This window comes from Nycticebus coucang, chromosome 11 (genome assembly GCF_027406575.1).
Source record: "Nycticebus coucang isolate mNycCou1 chromosome 11, mNycCou1.pri, whole genome shotgun sequence".
NCBI lineage: Eukaryota > Metazoa > Chordata > Mammalia > Primates > Lorisidae > Nycticebus > Nycticebus coucang.
This window is the reverse complement of record NC_069790.1, coordinates 109719702-109737607: the sequence shown is the minus strand read 5'-3', so window position 1 is coordinate 109737607 and position 17906 is coordinate 109719702. Positions and strand designations below refer to the sequence as shown.

The following is a 17906-nucleotide window of genomic DNA, read 5'->3' as shown; positions in this document are numbered from 1 at the left end:
ATTTGCTAGGGTGTGTTTTATGGCCCAGAATATGTCTATCCTGATAATATGTTCTGTGTAAGTTTGAGAAGAATATATATTCTGCTGTTGTTGGATAAAGTATTTTACAAACGTCAGTTAAATCCAGCTGATTGATGGTGCTGTTCAGTCCGACTATGTCCTTACTGATTTTCTGCCTGCTGCATCTGTCAGTTACTGACAGGGGTGCTGAAGTCTCCAACTATAACAGTGAATTAGTCTATTTCTCTTTGCAGTTCTATCAGTTTTTGCCTCACATATTTTGATGTTCTATTGAGAGGTACCCGCACACTAAGGTACACACATTGGCTCCTTTATCATTGTATAATGCCCCTTTTTATCCCTGATAAGTTCCCTTGCTCTAAATCTGCTTTGTCTGAAATTAATACAGCTACTTCAGTTTTCTTTCCATTAGTCTTAGCACAATACATCTTTCTCTATCCCTTTACTGTTAATCTGTCTTTATATTTAAAGTGGGTTTCTTATAGACGACATATAGTTAGGTCCTATTTTTTCATCTGCTCTGATAGTCTCTGTCTTTTAATTGACAATATGTACATTTACTTTCTTGAACAGTTTTTATTACAGAATATCATATGGCTGGATCTGGTGGCTCATGCCTGTAATCCCAGCGCTCTGGGAGCCTGAGGTGGGTGAATTGCCTGAGCTTGGGAGTTTGAGACAAGCCTGGGTAAGAGCAAGACCCTATCTCTAAAAAAAATAGCTGGGCTTTGTGGCGGGTGCCCATAGGTCCATAGGTCCAGCTTCTCAGGAGGCTCAGGCAAGAGGAGGGAGGCTGAGGCAAGAGAATCACTTAAGCCCAAGAGTTTAAGGTTGCTGTGAGGTATGATGCCACGACACTTTAGTGAGGGTGACAAAGTCTCAAAAAAAAAAACAAAAAAAGGAGAATATCATATGAGATCATGCGGAATGAAAACAGTAAAACCATACATATGATGTCATACCAGATCAATACATTTACTGTTTTCTCGTGGTGTGTTCATTCTTTCTGAAAAGAGTCAATCTTGATCAGTTTCTTATTTTATTTTATTTTTTTTTTGTAGAGACAGAGCCTCACTTTACCGCCCTCGGTAGAGTGCTGTGGCATCACACGGCTCACAGCAACCTGCAGCTCTTGGGCTTACATGATTCTCTTGCCTCAGCCTCCCAAATAGCTGGGACTACAGGCGCCCGCCACAATGCCCGGCTATTTTTTTGTTACAGTTTTGGCCAGGGCTGGGTTTGGGAACCACCACCCTTGGTATATGGGGTCAGCGCCCTACTCACTGAGCCACAGGCACCACCCCAGTTTCTTATTCTTATTACATGTGTAAGTGGAGAAAGCACTCTCAATGTTGGCTATGCCGCTCAGCATACCTGAGCATTTTTCCATAGCAATTGTCTTCAACTACATTATTGGATGCCTGACATCATTTTCTTCTGGAGTCTCTGCAATTTTGGTGCCATCCTCACTTTCTTCCATTTCTTCTTCTGCTTCATGCACTTTTACATTGATCTGTACTTTAGTCACTATCGCTTTCTTCTTCCATTTCATCAGCTGCTTCATGCACTTTTACATTGATCTGTACTTTAGTCACTATCGCTTGGAAAATTGCTTTGGGGTCAGATTCATTATAGATTGCCACAACAAAACCTTACTCCTTGAATTTTGGCATGGAAGAGGGACAGTCTGATGGGGCAAAAATATCATGCTCTTGGGTTATGACAAATCCAACTTTCTTTTTTTTTTTTTTTGTGGTTTTTTTGGCCGGGGCTGGGTTTGAACCCGCCACCTCCGGCATATGGGACCGGCGCCCTACTCCTTGAGCCACAGGCACCGCCCAACAAATCCAACTTTCTTGAAGCACTTTGGTATCCTTTTTGGCTGAACTTTATTCCAAGTAGAACCAATACAGAGGACAGACCCAGAGTGTTAACTGATGTCGAGGACGAAGTTGCTTCTGCAGGCGGACCAAGGTTTGTGTCTTAGTATGACTCATTGGAGGAACTGGGCCCGGTCATATATTTTAAATGTTTTGATGATATTATGGTCAAGAAGTTGGATTTTTGAGGTCATGTTTGGAAGTAGAAATTTCAGTGTCACATTTATGAGATGATTCACTTGTGGGTGACCAGGACGGGTGTCTATTGTCAGTAGAATAGATCCTTTCTTCTTCATTTCCTGTCGATACCCCTTGCCCACTCCTCAAATAGGGTACCAGTCCATGTACATTTGTTTGATGTCCAAGTGACAGGGCGGTCTTTGGGCTTCAGGTTCTTAAATGCGCGTGGCTTTGCTGATTTAATCATCAAGGGCTTTAGCTTCTCTCCAGTTGAGCTAGAACAAAACAGAACTGTGAAATGTTCTTTGGAAAGTTTTCTGCTCTTATATTTGTCACCCTTCATGATGAGACTTCTGTCAGGTATTGACAGAGTCCACATTCGTCAGCACTAAAGATGTCACTGTGTTTGAAGCTTCTAATGAGGACCAGAACCTTTTTGATGAATCCTTCCATAACTGCTATTGGAACTTCATTGGATTCACCACACAAGACTTTCTGGGAGATCTTGTGTCATGGTTTAAATTTCCTCTTGATGCTTGGAAATCTGCCACCCCGAATTCTTGTACGATTTTTTTTTTTTTCAGCAACATCTTGGATGACTTCCCCAGGGAGTCAGGTGTTGACTGCCCTCATTTATTTGAACCAGCTTAATGTGGTTTCATGGACTTCATCACTCCCCATTCCTCCCTGCTGACTCCCCCTCCCCAGGTAGCTACGTCTGGATGGGAATGAACTGTGCAGTGCGTGGTGTGTGGCCCCGGGGCTGGCCTCTCCAGGGCGGGATCCCCCCCTTCTGCTCATCCCAGGGAGGCTGCCTGGGTCTGCTAGAAACTGTGTTAGTCTTTGTTCCAGTCTGTTAATGTGGGGTGAGGAGGGCGGATGGAACCCTCTGTGCTGGGTTAAGGCCTAGTGGAGATGAGGCTCAGAGAAGCCGGCTAGAGTTTGGCCAAAGAGAGAGAGAGTCCTCAATGCTGTGCTGCTGTGGAGGTGAGCACAGAGCAGGCTACAGAGCAAATAAATAAACAAATAAACAAAACTATATAGTTTTAAAAACCAGATATGGTTCCACACTTTAGTGTTTAGTATTTTATTTCTGTTTACACCTATGGCATTTTGATACAGAAATGCCCTATATGATACGGACTGTGTGTCACATGCTCTGTAGCTGTGCTGAGGACAGGGCAGATTACTAAGGGTGAGAAGTCCATCTACTATTAGGCTTTATTAACTACTGTTGTGTTAAAGAAGGAAGCTGTTAGATCTCTGGAAGTTGATGCTAACTTTTCTTCCTCAGATTAAAAATTTTTTTTTTTAAATCAGGCCCAGGCAAGAGTTTGCAAGGCCAGTGCTCTAACCACTTAGCAACATTGCCCAGGCTGGATTTTCTTTGCTTTATTGACAGGTCCTTGCTTTGCTATTACTACGAGATTCCCTGCTGAGAAGGAGCATCTGGGAAGTAGAACCCCCAAATTCTCTGTCTTTCTTTCTTGGGGTTTCAAAGAAAAGAGCAGCTATTTAAATCTAGTTTATCTTTCCGCTTGTGCCAATGAAAGAAAAAGCAGTGCACAAAATGCCTGCGTTTGAATGTGACACGGCAGAGGCAACGCACACTCACTTCAAAAATCTCCAGGTCTCTCCAGACTGGGGGGATCTCAGACACTAGGTGCAACTGACTGTTCGCTTATTAGAGCAGCAGATGAAATCTTACCAGGAGGTCTGATACAGGAAACAAGAGCCACCCTGCTCAGGTTGAAAGGATGACAGACCTCAGGCCCGACCCTTCCGCGACAGTACTCAAATTGCTCCACAAGCTTTACAACTGAGCTCAAAACCCCTGATTTGGTCCCCTTGTTACATTTCCTCCTTAGCACATGGGTGTCAGTGGCATAAAGGGACTTATTTCTGTTCACACTGGCCAGAAATAAATCTTAATTTCCCTCTTCTTAGCTAGTACCCTTAACACTGTGTCATGTGCTGTTATATTTTGAAAATGTTTGCAGACATTAAATCAAAGTATGTTTCTTAATGAACCTTTACATCTCTTGGGAAAGAAATCATCATTTTGGGAACTCTTTCCTTAAATTTACAAATGGAACTCATACTGATGTCACAAAATGTGTCAGGCATGATTATAACACTTCTGTACACATGATCATTTAACACTTAGGAACCAGAAATCCATCGCATTGGACTGATTAAACATCTGAGATTTGGAAGTTATCTTGGGAGACTATGAGAGGACTCGGGTGATCCCTTTTGTTCCTCTTGTCAGAGAAATTTACTTGGATTTTTCTGAAAGGGGATTTGAATAGCCTTGAATCATTTGCCTCTTTGAGAAAATGTGTCTTTCCAATATGGGAGATCTCTCATTTTTCTTTTTTGTATTGTGATTATTTAGAGTTTATCCAATAAATGTTTTCTTACAGAGGGCAGAAACTGTTTCATAAAGAGTCTGATAAACCCACCGTCCCCTCCTCCACTGGATCAGTTCACCTCTCTGTGCTGAGGGGTAATGGATATAATTTGCTGAGAGAGTAGGAACTAAACCACTGGCTTCTTCAGAAGTTGGTTATGTCAACCATGTGGAGAAACATGGAGGTTCCTAATGCAGGGTGACAGTCATCATCAGTCATCCAGGGCAGGGACCCTCTCATTCATTCTTCACTCACCCGTTCACTTACCGAACACATGCCAATGGCTTACTTTGCCCCCGGGGTAGGAGGACAGACATGATTGGGAAGAGGCCTATTCCTGGTGGCTGCACCTCAGGGCACAGCAGAGGTGCCCTAAAGCACCAGCTCCAGGTCCCCAAGACACACAGGGAAGGCTCCAGACCGATCCTGCAGGAAGGGCCTTCATTCCTGGGGTGGAGTAGGAGGGCAGCTGTCCCAGCAGAGAAAGTAGCAGCAGAGAAGCTGAAGATACTAGAAAGGGAGTGGGCAGTCCGAGCCCTCACTGTCCGATGTGCTGGGAGAGGGCTCTTGAGGGACTGACAGAGGGACTTCTAAAAAGAGCTGCGGGCCAGGCTGAGAAGTTGGAATCCTGAGGAGCCAAAGACAGGGACAGCAGGGAGGTGACAGCTACTCCGTAGCTGCCCTCTGGGAGTGGCGAGCTGTGGGGGATCCAAAGGCATGAGGACAGAGTGAAGACTCCCCACCCAGCCTAGGGGAAAAGGCAGGGACAGGAGTAGCGGCCGGACTTGGGGGAGAGGGGATGTGTCAAGGAGGATCCCACATTTTAAAATGACAGTTAAGCCCTGGATTTAGGTACAACAAGGGAGCCAACAACCTGTTTTTAGTGAGGAGGTTTTGAGCTCGATTTTGAATGCCCTAGCTAAAGACAAAATCTTATGTTTCCTGGACGCCTGCCTTGGCTTCCGGAAGAACAGTGTGGTGAGAAGTCAGCAGCTGACCCGGCGCCTGTCTTGAGAGAGGAGTTTATCAGAGAAGACCTTGCCGCCTTCAGAGTTAGGTGTGGAGGCGGAACTGGCCTTATTTGGATCTCTCTTTCCTTCTTCCTTCCCTTTTAAAAGTAACTGCAGTTTCAAGGCGAAAATGACTTTGAGATCAGAGAAGCCACCTTAGCACTAGTCCCCTACCCGCTATCCAGGCATTGGTGGCGAACCCGTTCCTGGGCCGGGAGTCTCAGTCTCACACGGCCAAGTCCTTGGGCTCGTCTGGAGTTAGCTTCATGAGTTTGTCCACACAGAGCAGGATGAGGGTGAGAAACCAGAGACTCCAACCCACAGCCGCCGCGATCCAGCCGTGCTCATCCACTCCAGCGTGGCAACACCGGGCTGCGCGCGGGCAGAAGTCGACGTCTGCCGGGCGGGAGAGACAGGGACCATCAGTTCATTAATGGGAACGAGGACCACAATAACACTCTGCTGCCACTGATGAGCACTGAGCCGATGACTGCCCTGTGCTGAGTGCTTTACACGGCAGCGCCCACTCTTCACTAAGTGGTAGGTACAACTCTCATTCCTGGTTTTTTTTTTTTTTCATTCCTGGTTTATATGAAGAAACTGAGTCTGCAACTTGCCCAGTTTCACAAGGTGGCAGAAGTAAAACTCAAATCCAAGTCTGCAAGAGTCCAAAACCGTATTCTCAATCTCTGCATATTCCTGCCTCTTCCCTTCTTTTTAAGTGCCCATAGGTTAATTCAATGAGGGCAAGATAAAGGGAGCCAGACAAGATCAAGCAGAATTCTCTATTAATTACACACACATTCCAGTGGTTGCTCTATAAATTTCTGAGCTCCTTGCTTTTGGAAATACTCAAGAAGGGGAAGAACAGAAATATACAAAGGGTGTCAAAGCCAGGCTCCCCCACTGGGCACAAGTTGGACTAGCTGTTTTTTATGGCCTTTGAACCTCAAAACTTCTTCAAGCATTTAAATCCAGGGCACCGTGGCTCCTGACCTGGGCATGGGTCATTAAAGCCACCTGTGCCAAAGACTGTGCACCTACAAGGAGATCAAAGCCAACACAGTTTTTTCGACCTTCTCTGCAAGCAGTTCTGGGTTGAATCACACCAGTGCACAGGAAGGCCAGGCAGGCACGTAGCCACCTGACACCAGTCAACAGAAAGCAAAGAGGCCTGTGTTTCCCTCCCAGATTCTGGGCAGCTCTGGGGCTGGGGCGTGGGCAGGAGATGCTTACTGGGGCATTCCTCTGGTGTCCCAGCGTCTGGGTGGTGGCCAGTCAAGGTTGAGCTGTTGCTGCTGCTTGCTTCTGGAAGAAAAGACAGGACGTATTCTCAAGTAGTGGGAAAAGCCGTTCTCAGACATGGAGTTTACAATCTTTTGTGTAAGTCTGTAGTATTATGCAAGTGTCGCTCCAGGATAGGTATATTGAGGCTTTATGCAACAAAGCATAAATTCAGTCCCTGTTATGGACTGAATTGTGTTCCCCTGTCACCCAGATTCATCTGTTGAAGTCCTAACTCCAGGCCGGTACCATGGCTCACACCTGTAATCCTAGCACTCTGGGAGGCCGAGGCAGGTGGATTGCTTGAGCTCAGGAGTTCAAGACAGCCTGAGCAAGAGTGAGAACCCATCTCTAAAACTGGCCAAGTGTTGTGGCAGGCGCCTGTAGTCCCAGCTACATGAGAGGCTGAGGCAAGAGGATCTCTTGAGCCCAAGAGTTTGAGGTTGCTGTGAGCTACGATACCATGATACTCTACCCAGGGTAACAAAGTGAGACTCTATCAAAAAAAAAGGGGAAAGGGACGTGAGGGGAGAGGGGAGGATGGGTGGAGGGAGGATAATTGGTGGGACCACACCTTCAGTGCATCTTACAAGGGTACATGTGAAACTTACTAAATGGAGAATATAAATGTCTTAACACAATAACTAAGAAAATGCCATGAAGGCTATGTTAACCAGTTTGATAAAAATATTTCAACTTGTATATAAAACCAGCACATTGTACCCCATGACTGCATTAATGTACACAGCTATTATTTAATTTAAAAAAGTGGGGAAAAAAAACACAAAAAAAGAAAAAATTAAACTTTAGACAAGCAAGTCCAGAGATTGCTAGACTATGTAGCACTTAGAATTGTCCCTTGATTTATAAGCAAGGAGCAGAAAGATTAAAAATAAATTTAGCAGGAATTCTGAAACTCCTGTTAATTTGTAGGGGTGGGATTAAGTTAAGGATCTGAGGAAGAAAAGCCATTCCCTATACTGCCTCCTGTAACCGTCAAAGAATCAGAGATGACCTAAGTCCATACTGTTGCATACAGCAGGCGCTAGCCATTCGAGGCTATTTAAATTTATTAAAATTAGTCACATTAGGCACATTTCAAGTGTTCCAATCGTCATATGTGGCAAGTGGCTGCCATTTGGAAATGCCCACAGATATGGGACATTTCCTCCCTCAAGGACAATTCAGTGCCAAGGCTGATCTAGGTAGATCAAAACCACGAGGTGCTGTTCAATCCGTTCCTTTGGAAACACAAAAAGAAAAGGTTTGAAAACTCTCAAGGCCCTACTGGCTATAGGGCAATGTGTCCTTCAGAGGTGCCTGTTGTCACACAGCTGGTGGAGTTTGGAGGAAAACTATTTTTTAGCTAAAACCATGAAATTACCATTCCAACTAATTTTATGTCACCCAACCCCCAAGCTGCTCCAAAGTCCTGCTTAAAGTATAGTAATTACCTTGATGTAATCTGCTACTGTAAATTATTTACAACTAAATGGCTTAAGAGGTTGCTCTTGATTTGTTTTGGAGAAATTGATTCTTCACCATTCTAGTTTTCCTTGTGACTCAAATAACTTCCTTGGCCCTGACTTTCATCTCACCTCTACGCTTGCCATGCAAACGGTCCTCCTCCAAAGCTAGCAGGTGGAAAAAACCTAGTGAATTGACTGCTACTGTTCAGTTAAACTGTATGAAATTGCCATTCTTAAAGGTCGAAAACGGTGCAGTATCAGCAATTTTATATGGTTCAAATGGAATAGCCCAGATGGAAATTCCTAGGAATTTAAGCATCACCATCCTTCCTTATTAGCACAGCCAGCCAGTCAGCCAGGGCCCCACCTGGGATCACTTACAAGGGACAGGTTGCTGGGAAGACCCAGCAGTTCAGTGCAGTTACATTTGTCAATTATTTTTTTAAGCCTTTGTCATCAGCAAGACACTGCGAGGGTAAACAGAAAGAAAGCAAACACTCTCATTTGGGGAGGGGTGAAGTTGGGAAATGAAATCAATGTGCTAACCATAATTGCTGACGTTCATTGCATGTTTACTACGTGTTATTTTTAAGTTCTCTATGTGAAATCATACCATTTCCTCTTTATAACAACCCTATAAATAAGTGCTCTGAGTATCCCCATGTGATAAATGGGACAATTGGGCACAGAGAGGTGAGCACGTCCCTTCAGGTCACACAGTGGTAAGCTGTGGGAGCCGGAGTGGAGCTGGTGCCCTGAACCTCCCTGCCAGGCCTCCTGCAGGAGACACCGAAGGTGAGAGAGGGAGATACAAACTTCCGGGGGCCGGAGGGCCTGTCAGGGAGCAGGGCAGATAGTGCTCTGAGGGAGCTGAGGCCAAGAGCAAAGCCAGGACACGAGATGCAAACCAGCCCTCCGGCCTCCGTGAGATGGGCTGACCCAGCACGCCCAGCGCCCTAGGAGGAAGGCATGTGGTAGACAGCGGATGACAGCTTTCGTGGTGGGTGGGTTTTGAGAAGGTTGCAGAGGCAGCTCTGGGGGCTGGGAGGGACAGAGGACCTGAGGGGCAGGGATGGTAGACAGGAGTGTGTACAAGGAGGACCCAGGGGTGTTGAGAAGGAGTCTTCCAGACATAGCTGATCAAAAGATGCAGTTTCAGGCCAGTGTGGTCCCCTGATGGGTGAGAATCTGGCAAATTGCTTTTTCTTCTTTCTTTGTGGCAGAGGCCAACAGAGGCTGCTGCTCCTATCCTAGCTGAGAGTTGAGTATTTGATTTCCGTCTTAGGCAAACCCACGACCCCCACCTAATCCATCAGATGAGAAAGTTTCCTCTTTCCTTTGTGCAAGACCAACCCTGGCCAAGAAATCCTCACCCTCCCCTTTTCTACCCTCCCACCTCCTTCCCTCCCCCTTCCCTGCAGGGGCCAGAATAAAGCTCACAACTTTACCTGCCCAGCAAGCCCGGTGGACAGAGGCGCAGGCCAGGCTGAGGAGCAGGGCAGCCCAGGTGGCAGAGGTGAGGTGCTGCATGCTGGCCAGGGAGGGGTGTGTGCCCTGCGTGGCCACCTCGCTACCAGCCCGTGGGAGCTGGAAAACAACTCTGCCAGGGTGAACTTCTGTCTGCGTTTGGGGGTGGAGCAAAGGAAACTTCACCTGTCACACCTCACCCCTCTGGAAGGGACGCCAGACTGTTGGCTGAGGGGAGGAAAGGAGGGGCAACTTGTGCCCTTCTCCCCTGAGCGCAAATTTTGCCTCTATTGAGAAAGAAGGGGAGGAGAGGAGAGGAGACTGGTGTCCTATGGTCCCTTGTGGATTGCCACTGTCTCTGCAGGAGTGGCGTGAATGCCCTACTCCATTCAGCCTAGGATTTGCTGAGCACCTACTGTGTTCATGGCACTGTGCTAAAGTCTGGACAGCCCTGCTCTCAAAATGCTTTTGTTATAATCACACATTCTTACAACCTGGAGTAGTGTTTCAGGAATGACTCGGGAAGGACAAAGTACTTCGGGTTTTAGAGCAGGAGGCCACTTCTGCTAGTGGGAGACTTTATAGAAGAAAGCGACATCTGACTTATCTTGAAGGATGAATAGAATTTTGACAGCCATAGAGGGGAAAAGGGCATTGCAGGGAGAAGGGACAGATGAGCAAAGCCCAGAGGTTAAAGTGGTGCTCCGAGGTCCACTGTGACCACAGGACAACTAAACACAGATGGGTTGTGGGGGGAAACAGGTTTGTGGCCTGAGGTGCAGGTGGGGCGTTTGAAAAAAAGGGAAGGTTTTGTGAAGATTCTGAGCTGAGAAGTAACTTGGTGGGGGCTCTGCGTTCAGTTTAGTGAATACCCACCGCATATCTGAAAGGCATCATCCTTGGTGTTTGAGACCAAGATGACAGAGACGTGATCTCCACCTTTGAGGACAGCCCGGTCAAGCAGTGGGACCAGGCAGAGAGCCCGGGGATGCAAGATACAAGACTCAAATGCAGAGATCTTCCCCGTCTAAGAGGGAGTAATGAGAGCTGCCTGAGAGGCCCTGGGGAAGGAATTGTAGCGGAAGTGACGTGTTGTTGTGTGCAGGTGGGAGGTGATGGGCTTTCCAGGGGAACGGACAGCGCGTGCACAGGCGAGAGGGTGGTCTCTGTGTCCAGGTCTGCCGCATGGGGACGTGTGCGTGCTGAGTGTGAGGGATGGCATTAGCCCTGTGGAAGGACAGAAGCCACATGTGAGCTCAGGACGAGGCTGTCCTTACCACGGGCAGGTGCTTCTACTATAAAAATTTGTGCAAAGGTATAAATTAGTGGTGGCCCTGTGTTCCTGGCTTTGACCAGGAAGTGCTTCAGGAAGGTGTGAGCTTTGGGCAGTGCACAGATCCAGTTTAGGCCGCCACTGGTGGAATGTTAAATAGTTACCAAATGGCCACCACATGCCAGGCCTCTAGCAGCGTGAGTTAGACCACACAGCTCTGCCAAGATCCAGGGAGGGAGATGGACAAATAATGACAATGTGATGGGATAAGTGTGGCGAGGAGGTCGCGACAAAGAATGGGGAGATCTTGGAAGAGGGCCGGGAACTGAACTGGAGGATTCTGAGAACATTTCACAATGGAAGTGGTGTCCTGGTGCGGTCCCCAGGCCCAGAAGCAGGGAACTGTGCATGCCTCAGAGGATGAACTTGTGCTCCTTGACTGGGGAGTAATAAGTGATTTACTGTCCTGGGGGAGGTGTCTAGTTAGACTAAGAACAGATTGGAAATGGTCCTGAATGCCACACAGAGGAAACTGGGGTGCCATCTATAACGTGGACCTATTTGTATTTCTGAAACATGGAGGTTTGATCTGAGACCCACAGGCCTGGATTCAGTGAGATCACCAGGTACAAGATGCTATCAGAAAAGTCTTGCCACAGATCATAAGGGCCTTGAAAGAAGAAGTTAGACTGAGATGGACAAGAGGAAGGATGAAGTAGGAGGCATTTAGGAGGCCAAATCAACTGAAGGGAATTCAGGAAAGGCAACCAGGATGAAGGCAAAGCTTCTAGTGGGTTGTGAAGTGAGTGGCGGCGGAGCCAACTTGGGACTGAATTTTAGCCCTGCCCTGGGACTGAATTTTAGCCCTGCCCTGGACAAGTTACTACATACTTCCAAGCCTCAGTTTCCTTATCTGAGCAGTGATAGGACTGTAGTTTTTATTGCAGAGGTTGTGAAGACTTAAAATAATCCACATAACGTCCTTTGCTCAGTGTAATAGGTGACAAGTCCTATACTCAATAAATATTGGTCACTATTTTAAAACAAGAGACATAATACGGGGTGGCGCCTGTAGCTCAGTGGGTAGGGTGCTGGCCCCATATACTGAGGGTGGTGGGTTCAAACATGCCCCAGCCAGCTAAAACAGCAATGACAACTGCAACAACAACAACAAAAGCCGGGCGTTGTGGCGGGCACCTGTGGTCCCAGCTACTCGGGAGGCTGAGGCAGGAGAATTGTTTAAGCCCAAGAGTTGGAGATTGCTGTGAGCTGTGATGCTACAGCACTCTGCTGAGAGCAACAAAGTGAGACTCTGTCTCAAAAAAAAGAAAAGAAAAAAAGAGTCATAATACATAGGAAATACCTGAGAAAAGGGAGAAAGCATTAAGGAAAAATAATGCTGTTTATGTACTGATTTATTTATATCCCACCTTAGTCCACAAAGGATTTAAGGAAGTGTATTTATAATTACCAGAACTAGATAAAATAAATGTAGCCAGGGCTCAGTGCCTACTGCTCAGTGGTTAGGGTGCTGGCCACATACACTGGCACTGGTGGGTTTGAACCCAGCCCAGGCCTACTAAACAACAATGACAACTACAACAACAACACAAAATAGCTGGGCCTTGTGGTGGGCACCTGTAGTCCCAGCTACTTGGAAGGCTGAGGCAAGAGAATCACTTAAGCCCAAGAGCTGGAGATTGCTGTGAGCTGTGACGCCACAGTACTCTACTGAGGGCAACATAGTAAGACTCTGTCTCAAAAATAAATAAATAAATAAATCTAGCTGGGCACACTAGTTCATGCCTGTAATCCCAGCACTTTGGGAGGCTGAGACACAAGGATTGCTTGAGGCCAGAAGTTCCAGACCAGCCTGGTAAATGGTGAAACATTATCGCTAAAAAACAAAACGAAACAAAAATTAGCCAGGTATGCTGATACACACCTGTAGTCCCAACTACTAGGGAGGCTAAGCCCAGGAGTTCAAGGTTACAGTGATTAAGCCATTGTACTGCAGTCTGGATGACAGAGCAAGACCTTATCAGTAAAAAAGAAAAAAAAAATTAAATTTAAAATAAATGTGAAGAAATGAGACAAAAAGAAATTTAGGGTAAGAAATATAAGATGGGCGATGCGTAAACTCACAGTACAAAATGCCCTATGTGTTTTCGTTTCTACTTTTTGACCATGTATGTTTTCTAAGCTTTCCAGCAGATAGTTGTGAACAGAATAACATGATCACGTATGTGACTCACGGCTGGAAACAGGAGGAGAGGCACAATTGCTTTTGATACAAAAACCAGAAAGGAATTTTTCCAGTCAGACCCCACAGATAGGACAATGCTTAACACAATGAACACAGCGCTCAGTATTTGCCTCACAGCAAACCCCACGGTGAACTTCATAGGGCATCACTGATTTATCCAGAAGGCACTAGAGATAATAGCAGTGCCTGGAATTTTCAAGGGACTTAAAAATTCTTGAGACCTGAAAAAAATGTTCTCAGATCCAAAATATGAACAAAGACAAAAAAGCTGGGCAAAATAAATCTTTACTTCAAAAGCAAAGTTTATGATTCATTTCAAACAGTTTAAATAGAAATGATTTAATGAGGGATGTTGGGTGCATTTTAATAAGGTTTAATGTGTGCAGAGCACATCCTTTCCCTCCTAAACGGCCAGAGCCTGGGACTTGAAGAGATGAAAATGGCCCTGCCTGGAGTAGTCCTTGGTGGATTTAACAACATCTGCAGGCCTAAGCCGGCAGCATCTTATCAGACCATCTCGGAGAAAGCTTTTCTGGGAAGCTGGATGTGCTGGGGAAGGGTAATGTTTTGTCCCTCCTTCCCTTTTTATCATTATTATTTGATCTGAGACTATTTTAGAGGAGCTGTTTGCAGGATAAACATTCTCTTATCAACAGATGGGAAGGACTTTGTTATCCTAAAATAGGACCAGGCCACTGATAACTGGTTAATTCCCAAAGAAAGAGTTGCAAGGTAACTGGCTTACCAGTGTCACCAGTATCAGCTGTTTTCAACAGGCCTCCACCTACTAACTCGGTGGGGCCAGTTTCCTCACTCAGTGACCCTCTTGCTCATTCTGTGGCAGGTTTACTTTGGAGGGTGTACCAGGAAGTTGAATTGCTCAAAGCTAGATGTTCAGAGGGTACTTTCTTAAGACTTTTTTTTTTCAAAGAGTTGAGACAGGTATTTGGTTACACTTACCTTTTTAAAAGTTCAGGTTAAAATGTGGGCAGGCTCCATGGTGGCATTTGGGATGGGGTGGCCTAGAGGATGGGGCTCCAGGCTCTTCACTGCCTCCAAGTTTTATCTGTCATCCTGATAAGGTATTGTTTGAAAAAGAAAAGAAGGGGACAGAGTGTTTTCAGTAGTCTGTGGCCTGGAATGGCTAGGATCTATGGCAAGAATACTTTTATCTGAAAGAAGCTTCTCTTTTGTGATTCTGATAGATGCTTTACCACCTGTCCGTCTCCACCGGCCTTGGAACTGGGGCTCTCATCTCCAGTTAATATAAAATCTGTTCGGAGGGGAACTGTGGTTCTGTGCCTGGATTCTCTAACTTCCTAACTCTTCTAACGTCACTGTGGTTGATGGTTCTTCTGTGAGTGGCTTTGTTGGGATCCTGTTCTCATAAAATCATGTCAGGTGCTGGGCCTTTGAGGGACCAAAACGTGTAGACCTGGGCCCCAGCTGTCCTTATTACTTTGTGGAGGAACTTACCCTCACTTACTGTCGCTCAGTGATGGCTCTATAATTTGGAGAGAATGAGGAGGGTCCCTTTTTTCTTTTCTTTCTTTTTTTTTTTTTTTTTTGAGAGAGTGTCACTCTGTTGCTGAGGCTAGATAGAGTGCTGTGGCATCAGCCTAGCTCACAGCAACCTCAAACTCCTGCCTTCAAGTGAGCCTCCTGCCTCAGCCTCCCAGGTAGCTGGGAGCCCTCCACAACAACTTTTTCTATTTTTTTAGGGACAGGGGTCTCATTCTTGCTCAGGCTGGTCTTGAACTCCTGAGCTCAAGGGATCTTCTTGCCTCAGCCTCCCAGAGTGCTTGGGTTGCAGGTGTAAGGTACCATACACAGCTGAGGAGTGTCCTTTTAAGAAAAATGGACAAAGTCCAACCTTGACCTCAGCCCATAGAGTTGCCCACAAGGCCAGGAAATTGCCATCTGGAATCATTTTTGAACAGTTCCCAGGATAATTTATCAGCTTGTTCCTATCAGAATTGCCAGGGGAGGCGATGACAGTGTGTGGCCATGGTAGACGCTGGGGGTTAAGAATGATGGGCTTTCCTCTTGGCTAAAGCTGCCTCTCACCGGAGCCCTCACTCCCTCCCACCTTCTCTGAAGTGTATTTCTTAACTTCCACACATACAAGTTGGAGGCTTTCTAGTTATTTTTCTGTTCTTGACTTTCAGCTTCATTGCATTGCGATCTGCCCACATACTTTTATGATTTCTGTTTTTTGAGATTCCTTGAGAGCCATCATATGGCTGACTTTTATAACTGGCGGTGCTTGACGAGTGTGTGAGGTCCAGTTGTGGGGCTCAGTGCTCTGTGTAAGTACATTAGAGCAAGAGAGCTGTGTGGTTCAGACTTCCGTATTTTTGTTAAAAAATTTGGTCTGCTTATTCTTCTGAACACTAAGACAGATGGTTTCTCCTCTGTTGTTTTGTCAATTTTTGCATTAAATATTTAAGGCTGTAATTGAAGTACATACAAATACAGAATTGTGACACTTTCCTGGCAAATTTAACTTTCTTTTAAAAATGATTTTGTAATATCCCACTCTATCCCTGGTGATGCATTTTGCTGTAGAGTTTACTTTGCCAGATATTGCTATAGCTATACTCGTTTTCATTTGTTTCGTTTTGCCTCCTAAATATGTTCCATCATTCTACCTTAGACTTTTCTAAGTCTTTCTGTTGGATTTTTTTAATAACCCAGCCTGACCATTTTTTCTTTAATTTGGCCACTTGATCTGTTTACATTGCGTGTATTTCCCTATGTGTTTAGGTTTAAATCTATCATCTTACTGAGAGTTCTCCGGTGTTTCCAGCTCTCTTATGTTCCTTTTTTCTTTTTTCTCACTACTTTTGAATTGCACTTTCTGTTATTCCATTTTTTTTAGAGACAACCACATGCATTTTTAACATTCCAAAATCTAATACTAATTGGCACATTTACCATTTTCACAGATATGTGAAGACCTTGAAAATTTAACTCTGTTTGGCTCAGCACCTGTGGCTCAAACAGCTAAGGCGCCAGCCACATACAACTGAACTTGCGGGTTCGAATCCAGCCCGGGCCCACCAAACAACGATGGCTGCAACGAAAATTAGCCAGGCATTGTGGCTGGCGCCTGAGTCCCAGCTACTTGGGAGGTGGAGGCAAGAGAATCGCTTGAGCCCAGGAATTGGAGGTTGCTGTGAGCTGTGATGCCACAGCACTCTAGCCAGGGTGACAGCTTGAGGCTCTGTCTCAAAAAAAAAAAAAAAGAAAAGAAAATGTAACTCTGTTTAGTCACTTTATTATAGACATATATATGTTAGCTATATACATAATTTTAACGGAATAAGTCATTGTTATTATTTTATAAGTGAATACGTAAGTGAAATCTATTTAAATTCATTCACAGATTGGCCAATGTGTTGTTCTGGATTCCTTTCTCCATGTCTAGTCTTCCATCTGTAATCATTTTCCTTTTCTTGAAGAATACCATTGGCATGCCCTCCGTGGCGTGATTAACGTTCTCAGTTTTTGTTTGTCTGGAGATGTTTTTATTCTTCATTCTTGAAAATTATTTTCATTGTGTGCAGAATTTGAGGTTAGCAGATATTTTCTTTCAGTGCTCTAAAGGCACAATTCTATTTCTTTTGATGTCTGTTGTTTCTATTGATAACTGTTTACTTAATTGGGGCTCCCCTGTAGGTGATTTGTCTCCATTTTCTTTGGCTTTTGTTGTTGTTTTTGAGACAGTCTCACTCTGTTGCTTGCACTGGAGTGCAGTGACATCATCATAGCTCACTGTAACCTCAAACTCCTGGGCTCAAGCAATCTTCCTCCCCCAGCCTCTCAAGTAACTGGGACTACAGATGGGTGTCACCAGATCTGGCTAAGTTTTAAATTTTTTTGTAGAGATAAACTTACAGTGCTGTCCAGGCTGGTCTTGAACTCTTGGTCTCAAGTGATTCTCCAAGGTGCAAGCTACCATGCCTGGCCCTCTTTAGTTGTTATGAACATTTTTTTTTCTTTCTTCTTTTGGGGAGGGGGACAGAGTCTCACTCTGCAGCCCTGGGTAGAGTGCCATGGTCTCATTATAGCTCACAGCAACCTCAAACTCCTGGGTTCAAGTGATTCTTCTGCCTCTGTTTTTTTTATTCTTTTCTATTTTTAGTGGAGACAGGGTCTTACTCTTGGTCAGGCTACTCTTGAACTCCTGAGCTCAAGCAATCCACCTGTCTCAGCCTCTCAGAGTGCTAGGATTATAGGTGTGAGCCACCATGCCTGGCCATGAAGATTTTTGTTTTGCCTTTGGGTTTTAGTACTTTTATGCTGATGTGCTTAGGTATGGATTTCTTTTTATTTTTCTTATTTGGAGTTTATAGGCAATGGAATATGGAGTTTGATGTCTTTGATAAGTTTTGAAAAGTTCTTAGCCATTAAATACTACTTCTGTCCCTTTCTCTCTCTCTTTTTTTTTTTTTGGCCGGGGCAGGGTTTGAACCCGCCACCTCCGATATATGGGACCGGCGCCCTACTGCTTGAGCCACAGGCGCCGCCCTCTCTCTTTTTTAAACTTGACATGTTTATTAATTAAACTATCACTTAAATAAAAAAAGTGCATAGAAAATAAACATGTTTTAAAACTCCTTTTTTTTCTTACAACTAC

General features: G+C 45.2%; 1 protein-coding gene across 1 annotated transcript; it reads right to left on the bottom strand.

Annotated features, from left to right (window-relative positions):
* Positions 1–3419: 3419 nt before the first annotated feature.
* Positions 3420–9859, bottom strand: TMEM213 (transmembrane protein 213). The gene is made up of 3 exons (XM_053553794.1): positions 9707–9859; positions 6742–6813; positions 3420–5901 (listed from the first exon to the last, which is right to left on the bottom strand). Exons 1-3 carry the CDS (start codon positions 9786–9788, stop codon positions 5732–5734), a joined length of 324 nt encoding a protein of 107 aa, XP_053409769.1. The 5' UTR covers positions 9789–9859; the 3' UTR covers positions 3420–5731.
* Positions 9860–17906: the final 8047 nt, after the last annotated feature.

What these genes read in the sequence shown, in the direction of transcription:
- TMEM213 (XM_053553794.1), bottom strand. Translation starts at nt 9,788, where the DNA reads ATGCAGCACCTCACCTCTGCCACCTGGGCTGCCCTGCTCCTCAGCCTG. An exon ending in CCACCGGGCTTGCTGGGCAG is followed by an intron (nt 6,814 to 9,706) that starts GTAAAGTTGTGA and finishes CTTTTCTTCCAG; the next exon opens with AAGCAAGCAGCAGCAACAGC. An exon ending in GACACCAGAGGAATGCCCCA is followed by an intron (nt 5,902 to 6,741) that starts GTAAGCATCTCC and finishes CCCGCCCGGCAG; the next exon opens with ACGTCGACTTCTGCCCGCGC.